We start from the raw sequence: 12,784 nt of genomic DNA, 5'->3' as shown, positions 1-12,784 counted from the left end.
ATTTTTGTTATTTAAACTAGTTAAAAAACAGTTTAAAAAAGTTCTGTCTTGGACGTCCGTGTGTCTGTATGTGCGGATCCTTTTTCTTGTTAACACGATAGCGACCGAAATACTTTACTAATCGAGTCTTTTTTTTTCTCTTACGCTTGAGTATGCTCAGGAATAGAACCCTTTCATTTTTCAGGGTCTGATTCGATGTGGTTTAATTGTTATTAAATAAACAAAAATAATAATTAATAAATATTTATTAAAAAAAAATTATTAGGCGTGCACTTTTGGATTTTCCAAATTATTTAAATTTATTGGCTGCTTGACGCACTTTACTTCTTATAGATAGAGATAGATAGAGAGTGATAAAAGAAAGACTGGAATTGGAATGACATCTCTTAAGTGGTGGGCAAAGAAAGAAAAAACATCATCGATTAAAATAAAATGATAGTAGTACCTACGAAGAAAGGTTATAGGTTTTTGAATAAGTGAAAAAGTATAGGTAAAGTAGTGCATATAGCTTAATGTTTTTAAAGAAATCATTTTTAAACTATGTCATTAAAGTTCCAAACATTAAATAATTAATTCATATTAGGTATGCACCTAGGCATTAAATCGCAGTGAGCGCCAAAATATACAACGCAAAAGCTGATGCATTCATTTATTCGTAGATGTTCAACTTGGTGGTAAATAGAAGAAAAGTCATGAAATTATGGATAAAGGTAAAAAATATGGTAAATATCAAAGAGCGCCATTAGAACTTTCAGCTCTACCCTCAAAAGCTAGAAAGAGCAAGAGCTACACTCGATTTAAAAATTAAACTTCGTAATTGTTTCAGATGTTTTGACTGTTTGACTAGGTATCTCATTATAATAAAATTAGGTTTACATGGCACCATCTTAAATGCTCATAATTTTATTAAACCATCTTATACTTATTACACTGCACGCACGTAGAAATGTGGAAGTAATTCATAGATTGTAGTGGTTGTAAATATACAGAAAAATCTGTCTGCACTACGTTAATCATAATTTATCTAGTCATGTTATCTAACTGACGTCTAAGACAAAAAGTGATGTAAAATAGATGTTTGGTGTTAGCTTAATAGGAATTATTTGTTAATAATAAATATTAACAGACATGATGTTCGACATCTTTGAATATAAGTGCCATCCAAAAAATTGGTTATCTTCATGTTATCTTTCTAGATTTTAATATAAACAAATTGCGATGCAAGAGAATTGAAGTTATTAATAGATACCTACAGTATTTCCTTGTACATAAAATTTATATTTAGTACGTTCATTTGAATAGGATCTATCTATGTTTAAGTAGAAATCTGTTAATAAATGTTTTAAATATAATTATACTTAACTACGTACCGATAAATAATTATTAATGTGTCTATTTACTACTAAAAGAGAACCAAAAGAAGAAAATATAAGATTAAGTAGATAAGTAATCGTAAAATATTGTTATTGCAGGATTATATGAACATAATATTGGTAAAATATGACGAATAACATGTAATATTTTTATAACACACCAAAAGCTAAGTTATTTATTTTAATCGAAAATATTTATTACTATTTTTATTAAATAGAATTCCCTAAACTCTGTTTAATAATTAATACCTTAGTAACTATAATAATATCAAGGTCCTATTTGTAAGAACTTAGTTCCTTCAAAAAAGAGAATACATTTCTTAAAAGCCAACACACAAACATTAATAACGAAATCTCAAATCAGTAAATTGAAATCTCATTGAAATCATACATTTCATATGACATAGGCATTAAGGCAGTGCTCGGAATAAATTGACTGATAGCAAAAGAAATTGTCCAATATGGCTAACATTAAAATACTACTACAAATTACCTAGTAGGTATACATTTACAGCAAATTAATATTAAATTCTAGTTTCTATCTCTAAATGTTTATTCGTGTATCTAGAGTTAAAAGAAAATAAATGTACAAAATGTGTGCAAGTGTAATTTTAAATACCTCCATTAAATGTACCTATCATATTCATCTAAATGTTTTATATTTTTAAGATTGAAAGATTATTTTTTATTGTTGTAATGGCGTGCGTAGGCCTACCGATATGTAATCCTAAAACGAATCTCAGTAGTATATTATGTATGAAAAAAGATATTATTTTGTGTGTTGTTATATTAGTAACAATTTAATGCTCTAAGGTAACAATTGTCTATGAAATTGATGTTTGAAATGAAGTAAATGTTAAATTATTATGAGAATTATTTCGTTTGTAACTGGTGGCCCGTGGTGGCCGTCTACCAGTTACCACTGTCTAGAAAACTGTTATTTAGAATAAGTGTAATATTATCATAAATTATTATATTCATAATGTTGAAATGTTCCCAAATTATATGTAGCTAAATATTATGTAGAAAAATTGTTATTTTCATTGAAGTTTAAATAAAATAAATGTCTGTTCTATAAATTAATTGTTTTATTTAATTACAATAATTCATCTAAATATACCTTAAAGTATACAAAAGTATATTCTATAATAACTTAGGTTGTTGCTTTAATACTGTTATATCCAAAAATTTGGGTATTTCTTGTTGCGGCTTTGGTGGCTGGCTGTGTGGCTGTGTGTGGTTACCTTAAAATAAATGTAACATTTAATATAGTTTCCATTGTGTAAATAATAACTATTAATTTTTGGATTCAGTTTAGGTAGTATTCATAATATAAAAAAACTATATAAGTATTATCTGAGTATAAGGGTCTTATTTAATTTTAATATGTTAAGTAGAAGAAAGATTTAGGAAGAATAAAAAACAAATGTGATGAGGATGATAAATATTAAATATCCATAAAATTATTATTAAACGAAAAAATTGATAAAAAATATTTTAAATATAAGTTGGAAATATAAACTTGTGTAAATTTTTACCTTGTAGTATTTTATGCCTTTCCATATAATTTTTCGTAGCAAAAGACATCTCAGTTGATGCCGTGGGTTTGTTTGAGGCAACATTCCCTAGTTGTTGGCCATTTTGAAGGTATTTAGCAGCTAACTGGTTCATTTTTAAACTTGTATCAGTTGTAGCTGTAGTCATTTGGGGTGGCTGCATTTGTATTGGATTTTCTCCAAATGTCACTCTGAAAATTAATTTATTTTGCATTAGAAAAATGAAATTGTTTTATGCCTCTGTCTGGTGAAAACATTCATGACGCGTTTCGAAAAGACTTCTTAGTGAAGAAATAGTTTCCCAGAGTTCATATTTGTTGTTAAGTCGTGTATATATTTTATGCATCTAAAGACGTTGTAAATGTTCCACTTTTTCGAAAATTTCCGAAATGCGCACATTCTACACATTCACATCAGTGCTAAAAATACTAACCTTTTAGTCACACTAACATTGGTTTTGTCAATTTGCATAAGACATTTTTGCTTTGCATTTCTGTACAGAGCACTAGCAGATGAAGGCATATCAGAATCTTGTAGCATTCCATTTACTCGAGTCTGAAAGAAGAGTATAAGAAATCAATAATTATGGTATGAATTCAAAGGTCATTGTAATTTACAAGCAAATGTACCACATATAAAAATACCATAGGCACATATTTCAATGAAATTCAGGCTTTGCAATAAGGCTAAGGAAATACTATTTTAAAGTTTATAAAACAAGGAACAACTCTTTTCTATCTTGTTGCTACATTGTTTACAGCTTGTATAATAATATGTAAATATACATAATGTATACACTGACTATTTTATTTGAAGCTTACTCATAATAAATATATTTTTCTCACCATTACTTTATTATAATAAGTCCAGCCAACATTGGATGGATCATCACTTTCTGTGTCTGAACTGAAATAAACAAAAAAGAAATTATTAGAAAGCATATTTAAACACGTTATTTAAGCACATGGTATTTAAATTAGTAATTTAAAATTGTGTTCTTACTCGCTATAATCTTTAACATCCAAATACATGCTTTGTTCTGGAGACATCATAGGGGTGGTGGCATTATCCACCTGGACATTATACAAACTGAGCTCATTAAATGTTTTATCCTCAAATCCAGTATTCTTTGTCATTTCATCATTGTTGAAAGCAGAATTATGAATAGACGAATTTGTGTCATTTTTCTTACTTATTCCATCTAAAAAATTAATATTAACAGGCTGCGCTTTAGACACAACTTCTTTTATACTGATTTGTGATCTATTGCATTGTATCTGCGCTTCACTTTGCTTTATTACTTCTTTATTGATAACTGTAGATGTTCGAACCATTTCGAAACTAGTCATAACACCAATGGATATTTTATGTTCTTCACTATCAACTGATTTCAAAGTAACATGTTCCGTAACATAGTTTTGGAGAGATGGATTTGCTTGATTATTCTCTTTTCTACTTGCAGCTATGAATTTATCTACCTTCTCTTGTAATAACTGCAATTGTTCATTTTGTAGCTTTATTATTTTATATAGATCTGTTACAGTGGGCTCTCTCTTTTCCCTTACAATGGTGTTTTGTTGTTCTAAGTCTAAACACTCAGATCTCTTACTCTGTTCATATTTTTCTAATGCCCAGTTCTTTTTGTCTACTGCATTAACAGGTGATTTATTACTGCAATTGCATTTGGGCAGTGGAGGAACTTGCATGTTATAATTACTATGAGTGCATGATCTGGCATCTGGAAATCTACAACAGCACTGATTGACTTGGTTTTCCTCCCTATATTTTGTACATGACGGCATTAAATGATAAGGAGTACTTGTTTTTACACAGTGATGACATTTGCAGTAATTATCATTTGAAACAACACAGGGCTCTTGTTCTAAATGGGGTACCATGTTATTTTTATTAAAACTTCCTAATTTCATTATTTCTGTTTTCTTTACTAATGGATTGTTCTCTTTTTCTAAACTTAATTTATTAACTTGCTCACATAATGGATATACTTCCCTCATTTTCCCAAGTTGTTCTCTTTTAAAAAAAAAGTCGTCACCCTTACTCAGAACATTTGGGGGATCCAAATTCGTCTTGTTAGTCAAAATATTTTTTGGTATGTTTTGTACTTTAACACACGCGTCAGCCGTTACATCAGAAAATATTTTTTGAGGCTGATTTCGGGGTTCCTGACACGTATAGTCCAACACGCTTAAATCAAGATCACTGGAAGGGGTTTGCTGATTTCCAACCGTTGGAAAGTTTAGTGAAGGTATTGTCTTTTTCACTGTGGCATACGGTGAACTGTTCCCACATTCAAATCTTTGTATCAAGTCATTTGAATAAGGCAACAAGCGTGGCCCATCATTGCATGTTTGAAAAGGTATGGATTTTATCCCTTTATCTATGTAAGGTCGAGGAGAATGACAATCCGAATCATAATTCATTATGTTCGTATTTCGTAGTTTTAAAGGGGTTTCAAACCGCACTCTCTTCATAGGTATACGGAACTTACATATAATACATGCAGAAACTTTCACTAACAAAACTAAATTATCTAAAAGAAGAATACTTTTTAACGAAAAACTGTATGTATGTATTCACAACATTCTAAAACTTTTCGGTTGTAAAGTAAATTCAAATTTCAAACATTCAAAAGATTTTGATCGATTTTGACAGTGACATAACAACTGTCACCATCAATCTGGATACAAGGTTATTTTACATCACACATTTCACACCTTCAAATGGTGATTTTAATATTCTACAGTATTAAGTAAATTAACTTTTTAAATAGTTGATTTTAACTTACCAACTTGTAATCATAATATTATATATAATACGACATTCCCAGAAGCCGATTTTAGAGATTTATGTGCATGTGCTTTGTGTAGACAAGGGATTATTATTACATTACTCTGTGGCATATGCATTTTATTACTCTGTTGTGGTATAGCGATAAGCGACAGGCGACAGCTCACAGCTGTCAATCATTGTCAATTAATCAAATTCGTCTCTAATGGAAATAATAATACAGTCGTCCAGTAGAATCTAAATTCTGTTTAATATTAAGGTCGAAGATTTATGCGATTAGGTTTAAATTGAATATTAATTTATTAACTAATTGATAAAAATGAATCGAGGCACAATCAGTCTATTTAAACCCCTGACAATAATCAGTAGGTCAAAAGGTTATAAACATTCAGGTGGAATTCGTTATCCTGGAGGTATTACTTATTTTCCGAGGTAAATTTCAATAAATTTTTATCTTTACGGATAATACTAATTCAGGAACAAGAAATAGACTATATATCTGAAGATTAAATTATGTAAATGTAAAAATAGACTACTGTACCGCGCTGTATCACCCGCGGACGAAGCCGCGTGCAAAATCAAGTATTTCTATAACTCATGATGTAAAACCTACATTCCCGTGAAGTTTAATCAAAATCCGTCCATTAGTTTTTACGTGAAAGAGTAACAAACAACCATGCATTCTTACAAACTTTTGCCTATATCATTTTTGCATGATAATACATCCAGTACGATTGACCTTTATTTTTGCAGAGATCCAAATTATGTAGAACCTGATGTGACACCTTCCAAATTATTCAGAGTAGAGCAAATCAAAAGCACAAAGCACTATCCTTATTGGCAAAAGGATATCCTGGAGAGTTTAAAACTCAATAGCATTGTAAGTTATATAGTGTTTATATATTAATATTCACAATATTTATTTGTTAGGCCTACATTATATTGTGTAAACATTAAATTCTATGACAAAAAATAATTAATGGATGTGATTTCTGCATATATTAATTCTGTATATACAGGGTTACTTGTAACTGGACGTATTCCCGTCAAGAATAGATCGGGGAGCTCAAATGCAACAAATTTAACCCCTTATATGTATATCCGAAAGTTAACGGTTTTCGATTTATATTTAACTTTGTGATTTTTGAAAAAATATGAACTTTTACCCCTTTTTGACATTATTTAAAAAAAATGGGTGGTAAAATGTTATCAAACATATTTTTTTCTAGTAGAGGACTTAGCAACATAACATAATAACCCATAAACATATCAATAAATGCTTAATAAGTCATGGTTAAAAATAAACATATTTTTGATTTATTTGCATAAACTAACGTCACTCGAGTTAAAGTGCTACGCAGCTTAAAAAATCACTATGAAGCTAAACGTAGAAATTACTGATAAAACTTCCTCATCTAATAAGCTATGCAAAAAGGTATAATAGTCAATATTTAAGTGCCTAAAAATAATTATTATCATTATTGGCGCTGTAACAGACAGAGTATCCACTTAAATTTTAAATTTGTTGCATTTGAGCTCCCCGATCTATTCTTGACGGGAATACGTCCAGTTACAAGTAACCCTGTATATTTGAAAAAGTTCTGTATATATATTATTTGAAATTTTGAAAGTATGATTGAGAATATTTTATATTATTAACTAGCAAACCGGGCGAACTCCGTTTCGCCACCAGAGACACCTTTTCTTTGATACCTCACGGAGCCAGAGACCTTTCCAACGAATGCAAAACCGTGGAAATCAGTTTGTGCATTCTGGAGTTATAGCGTCAGGAAGGAAAACCCGACTTATTTTTATATAGTAGATTAATTAATAATTAATTAATGATTTTTCTTTTCAGAACCAAGTTGCAATCGTTAAAAATGTACCGGAAATGAATGCAATTTTATGGAAAGTAAAACATCTTATTAAAGTCACCCCTATTACATTTCCATATGGAGAGCCAACAGAAGAAGATATTGAACATACAGTTTTAAAAGAAAATGGAGAATGCATTGTCACCAAGACACTCAAACCAGATGAAAGCAAAGTAAAAGCACTCGAACAATTTGAGAAAAATCCAAAGAAAATGGACTCCACTACAATTAAGAGAGATTCTAGACTCAAATGGAATAATGCATACTCGGGTGGTTACTAAAATTTATTTTTATTGTATGATTGTAAATAAATAGATATATAGATTATGAAAAAATCTTTTATTTTCTCATTAATGCCATTATTTTATCTTCTCTACAAAAAACCGTAAAACTTCTTATATTAATCAATAAGTTTACTTTTTCTCTTATATAATAAGTAATTTAAATGTTCCGGGGTCTTGAAGTATAAATCCAATAGTATACCATGCTTCTTGCCAAGATCATATCTTGCATTACCCCATGATACTACAAATGTAGGGTTTAACTTTTTGAAGTCCTTTAAATTAAATTTGTGTTTGAATGTATAATTGTACCAGTGCCCTCTGAAAACAGCTACATAGTTATCACCATCTTGATATAATCGTAGGACATATTTGTTCAATAGAACTTTGATTGCAATATGGAAAAGAAAGAATGAAGTGAGATACACTATGAATTCAGTTGCGTTGTTTGCAACTATAATGCTTTCTCCCCAAATCAATGGATCATTTATTGCTTTATAATCAAACACAAATGTCGTATAATATAATGCAGAAGTTGCTATAATACTCGATGATAAAGTCAAATACGCAGATGTAAAATTAATTGCTTTATCCATTGGAGCTTTATAGATCAGTTCCCAATTTTTCGACATTCCATCTTTCTCTCTCCATTTATCTTGAAATTCTAAAAATCTCGACGGATGGTGGGAACTGTATTTCAGACGGCAAAGTCTTGAGACTGGTTGATGTTGATGAATACTCTTGAGTAATCTTAAAACATTCATTTTAATTATTCAATTTAAAATCGCATTGACTAAATCCTGTTTACCTCTATTTACTAAAATACCTATTGTGATACCTATCAAACAGAGGTTAATTTTCTGTCAATTTGACAATTATAAATCACCACAAAAGAAGTCTCATGGAAACTAAATTTGACAGATATAGGTATAATAAAACACAGAGATAAAATGTGGGTAAAATGCACTGTAACGACACAAGTAACGAGTATCCGCTACCGGCTACCGCCTTGGGTAGCGCCTGTGGGCAGCGCTATACCGATCAGTATAATCGAATAGGTACGATTAGAATCTCTCTATTATTATTTTATTATTTATTTATTGAAATTATTCTTACAAATTATTACAATAACTTAGACTTAACTTACAACAACTTACAAATTATTACAATAACTTAGACTTAAGTTATTGTAATAATTTGTAAGAATAATTTCAATAAATAAATAATAAAATAATAATAGAGAGATTCTAATCGTACCTATTCGATTATACTGATTGGTATAGCGCTGTACTATGTAAGAAATATAGATACCGCTCTAATCTCAATAGGCCTTAAGCTAGATTTCCGTCCGTGGCTTCGCCCCGTTTTCAAAGAAAAAACCCTCATAGTTTTTTTTTATTTTTTTTTTATGTATTAGCGGGCAAACGAGCTGGCGCGTCACCGGATTAATACGATGATTGGCGCCGCCCATAATCACCCACAAGACCTGTACGGTTGCAGGTGTGTTGCCGGCCTTTTAGGGAAGAGTACGCTCTCTTTTTGAAGTACCCTAAGTCGTATCTGTCCGGAAATGCTGAGCTCGGGAGGTCGTTCCACAGAGGAGTGGTGCGTGGAAGAAAGTTCCTCCTAAATCGCACGGTGGAAGAGCGCCAAGTGTCCAGATGTTGAGGGTGATATTTCAACTTGTGGCGAGCAGTTCTATGGTGAAATTCAGCAGCCGGTATTGTTCCGAACAGTTCGTCAGAGCATTCGCCGTGGTAGATGCGGTAAAATACGCAGAGAGATGCAACATCTCTACGGAGAGCCAAAGAGTCCAGCCGATCAGTAATACGAGGGTCGTCCACTAATCGTATAGCTCGTCGCTGGATTCGGTCAAAAGGAAGGAGCTGATACTTGGGTGCTCCGGCCCAGAGATGGGAACAGTATTCCATGTGCGGCCTGACTTGAGCCTTGTAAAGTTGTAGGCGTTGGCCGGGTGTGAAATACTGTCCCGCTCTACAGAGCACACCAAGTTTTTGGGAGGCTAGCTTAGCTTTTCCTTCCAGATGACAACGAAACTGGACATCATTCGATATTTCGACTCCAAGTATACTAATGCTGGCTGAGACTCTGGTGGGAATGCCTTGAAAAACTGGAGACACGACGAAGGGAGTTTTTTTGGTGGTAAACGCGCAAACTTGTGTCTTTTTTGGGTTGAACTCAACGAGGTTATGTTTACCCCAATTGGAGATCTCCTCAAGAGAGTTCTCAATTTGAGACACAAGTTCGTTCCGGTGCTCAGTAACGGTATCCCGAGAAATATTGCATCGGCCGGTATAATGTGCGTCAACAGTGCTGTCATCTGCATAGCAATGAATGCCACTAGATGAGACTAGTAGCATGTCATTGATATGCAGAAGAAACAAAGTTGGAGAAAGAACGCAGCCTTGTGGGACCCCAGCATTCACAGGCTTAGATTCGGAGCACGAACCGTCGACAACGACTTTGATACTCCGCTCTGTGAGGAAACTGGTGACCCACTGACACAATTTCTCGGAAATCCCATATGATGGTAGCTTTGATAGGAGTGCCTTGTGCCAAACCCGGTCAAAGGCTTTCGCTATGTCCAGACTAACTGCTAAAGCTTCACCCTTGCTCTCAATAGCAGTCGCCCATTTGTGAGTCAAGGCGCCAAAAGATCGCCAGCTGAGCGACCTTTACGGAAACCGTATTGGCAATCGCTAATCAGCTGGCGCTCCTCTAGAAACTCAAGAAGCTGGCGATTGATAATGGATTCCATTACCTTTGAGAGCAGAGAGGTGATAGCAATAGGTCTATAATTGGACGGGTCTGAGCGATCGCCTCTTTTGGGAATGGGATGTACTAAAGAGGTTTTCCAAGAGCTTGGGACTATGCCTGAAGAGTACGAGCACCGAAAGAGACGCGTTAAAACTGGAGTCAGTTCAGGGGCGCACATCTTTAACACAATGGGGGGAATACCGTCGGGACCACATGACTTATTCACATTTAGAGAAAGAAGGGCTTTACGTACAGCTTTTTGCGTGAAACGTATTTCCGGCATAGAGCATGTAGAGTGCGGTATGTGCGGCGGTAATTTACCTTTATCCTCTAATGTGGAATTTTCTGCAAAAAGAGAGCCCAGAAGATCGGCTTTCTCTTTTGCAGTGTGTGCCAACCGGTCATTTCCCATGTGTAAAGAAGGAAAAGATGGGCGACAGAAATTGCCTTGAACGGCTTTGGCGAGAGCCCAAAAAGCTTTTGTTCCAGAAGGAAGGTGGGCTAGTTTATCACCTAGTTTGGCAATATACTCCGACTTCGCTTTTGCAATTGCTCTTTTGAATGACCTTGAGGCAGAGTTCAACTTCTTTTTGAGGGTACTAGAATTTGTGTCTCTAGCCGCTAATCCTGTAACCCAGGCCTGGTAGCATTCCTGTTTCCAGCGTGCAGCCGCTTTACAGGAACCACCAAACCAGGGCTTAGATCTGCCACCGATGGGCACCTTAGAGCTAGGAACAAAGAGTTCCATGCCCTGCAGCAAGACATCAGTGACAGATTCTGCACAAGCGCTAGGATCATTTTCTGAGAAGCAAACCCTGCCCCAGGGATACGAAGAAAAGAATGTGCGCATCCCATCCCAGTCTGCTGACTTGAAGTGCCATAAGTGACGAGAACTCGCACAAGGTGGGCGGTGATAGAACGTTATTGGCACTTCACACCGCACTAGGCAATGGTCTGACGAGCCGATGGGTGCATCGACACTAACCTGATAGCCTTCAGGGTGGGAAGTCAGCATAAGGTCTAACAGGGAAGGCAAATGATCCTTCACATCGGGCACTCTTGTAGGAAAATCTGTCTTATTTCTTACGTTTTGAAAGATTCATATGTTATTTAATAATTAAGATATAACAGAAAGGAAAACGTAGGAACATGGCTAAAGTTACCATAGATTAATAGTAAAAAAAAACCGGCCAAGTGCGAGTCGGGCTCGCGCACAAAGGGTTCCGTAGCAGCAAATATAATAAATTACAGTTAAATCAACCTATCTCAAAAACTATAAGAGATACTTTGATCAAACCAAAAATCGTTGAAAGAGTTAATTAGCATGCATCACCTCTATTTTTTTTAGAATTTTATACCCCGTAGTTATAAAAATAGAGGGGGGGGGACATACTTTTTACGACTTTGAGAGCTGATATCTCAAAAACCGTTCACTTTAAGAAAAATGTTTTTTAGAAAACTTTATATCATTTTAAAAGACCTTTCCATTGATACCCCACACGGGTATGTACATCGAAAAAAAAAATTTCATCCCTCAGTTACATGTATGGGGGGCCCCACCCCCAATTCTTTTTTTTACTATTTAGTGTCATATTTTTGTAGCGGTTCATACAACACATATTCCCATCAAATTTCATCACTGTAGTACTTATAGTTTCCGAGTAAATCGGCTGTGACAGACGGACAGACGGACATGACGAAACTATAAGGGTTCCGTTTTTGCCATTTTGGCTACGGAACCCTAAAAAATGTATGCGTGTACTAGAGTACACACGTAAGAAGTGAAACTTCTTTATGACCTTAAAAATGTCACGAGTATGGCATAACGCAAAAATGTCACGCGTACGGCGTAACCCAAAAATGTCACGCGTACGGCGTAACGCAAAAATGTTACACTAAATTTTTGTCCAACCCCGATAAAGAAGTTTCACTTCAAAAATATATTGCTCTAGTAGCACAATCCAGGAAGGAAACAGTCTCGGACAATAAATTTTAGTATTTTTGTTAGATAATAAGTCTCTCTACTCCCCATAACCCGTTGGTCATCTACTTACGGGACACCCTATAAAGCCCATTTATCGAGAATGGCTCGTCGTCTCGTCGATTATAACTTA

General features: G+C 34.0%; 4 protein-coding genes across 4 annotated transcripts; 1 reads left to right on the top strand and 3 right to left on the bottom strand.

The window, feature by feature from the left end:
• Positions 1-2,496: 2,496 nt before the first annotated feature.
• Positions 2,497-5,566, bottom strand: LOC149909468 (uncharacterized). The gene is made up of 5 exons (XM_090119446.1): positions 3,932-5,566; positions 3,775-3,835; positions 3,363-3,484; positions 2,912-3,120; positions 2,497-2,617 (listed from the first exon to the last, which is right to left on the bottom strand). Exons 1-5 carry the CDS (start codon positions 5,419-5,421, stop codon positions 2,517-2,519), a joined length of 1,983 nt encoding a protein of 660 aa, XP_089975572.1. The 5' UTR covers positions 5,422-5,566; the 3' UTR covers positions 2,497-2,516.
• Positions 5,567-5,912: 346 nt separating this feature from the next.
• Positions 5,913-7,946, top strand: mRpL30 (mitochondrial ribosomal protein L30). The gene is made up of 3 exons (XM_090119445.1): positions 5,913-6,169; positions 6,491-6,617; positions 7,596-7,946. The coding sequence occupies exons 1-3, from the start codon at positions 6,057-6,059 to the stop codon at positions 7,890-7,892; spliced, it is 537 nt and encodes a 178-aa protein (XP_089975571.1). The 5' UTR covers positions 5,913-6,056; the 3' UTR covers positions 7,893-7,946.
• On the bottom strand, positions 7,938-8,716 carry LOC149909466 (uncharacterized). Its single transcript, XM_090119444.1, has one exon. It carries the CDS (start codon positions 8,654-8,656, stop codon positions 8,012-8,014), a length of 645 nt encoding a protein of 214 aa, XP_089975570.1. The 5' UTR covers positions 8,657-8,716; the 3' UTR covers positions 7,938-8,011.
• Positions 8,717-9,337: 621 nt separating this feature from the next.
• LOC149909465 (uncharacterized) lies at positions 9,338-10,273 on the bottom strand. Its single transcript, XM_090120177.1, has one exon. It carries the CDS (start codon positions 10,271-10,273, stop codon positions 9,338-9,340), a length of 936 nt encoding a protein of 311 aa, XP_089976303.1.
• Between the last annotated feature and the right edge of the window lie 2,511 nt (positions 10,274-12,784).

The sequence above is a fragment of the Colias eurytheme genome, chromosome 3, assembly GCF_061535395.1.
Source record: "Colias eurytheme isolate Ceu_HAF_F1 chromosome 3, ilColEury1 Martin Lab GWU primary, whole genome shotgun sequence".
NCBI lineage: Eukaryota > Metazoa > Arthropoda > Insecta > Lepidoptera > Pieridae > Colias > Colias eurytheme.
Note: the sequence above shows the minus strand (reverse complement) of the source record. Positions and strands in the feature narration are given on the sequence as shown.

Bases quoted from the DNA above. Each gene is read 5' to 3' on its own strand.
- LOC149909465 (XM_090120177.1), bottom strand. From the start codon at position 10,273: ATGCTACTAGTCTCATCTAGTGGCATTCATTGCTATGCAGATGACAGC.
- mRpL30 (XM_090119445.1), top strand. From the start codon at position 6,057: ATGAATCGAGGCACAATCAGTCTATTTAAACCCCTGACAATAATCAGT. The intron at 6,170-6,490 runs GTAAATTTCAAT...TTATTTTTGCAG, and splicing joins GGTATTACTTATTTTCCGAG to AGATCCAAATTATGTAGAAC. The intron at 6,618-7,595 runs GTAAGTTATATA...TTTTCTTTTCAG, and splicing joins GTTTAAAACTCAATAGCATT to AACCAAGTTGCAATCGTTAA.
- LOC149909468 (XM_090119446.1), bottom strand. From the start codon at position 5,421: ATGAAGAGAGTGCGGTTTGAAACCCCTTTAAAACTACGAAATACGAAC. The intron at 3,836-3,931 runs GTAAGAACACAA...TGTTTATTTCAG, and splicing joins GATGTTAAAGATTATAGCGA to TTCAGACACAGAAAGTGATG. The intron at 3,485-3,774 runs GTGAGAAAAATA...CTCTTCTTTCAG, and splicing joins CTTATTATAATAAAGTAATG to ACTCGAGTAAATGGAATGCT.
- LOC149909466 (XM_090119444.1), bottom strand. From the start codon at position 8,656: ATGAATGTTTTAAGATTACTCAAGAGTATTCATCAACATCAACCAGTC.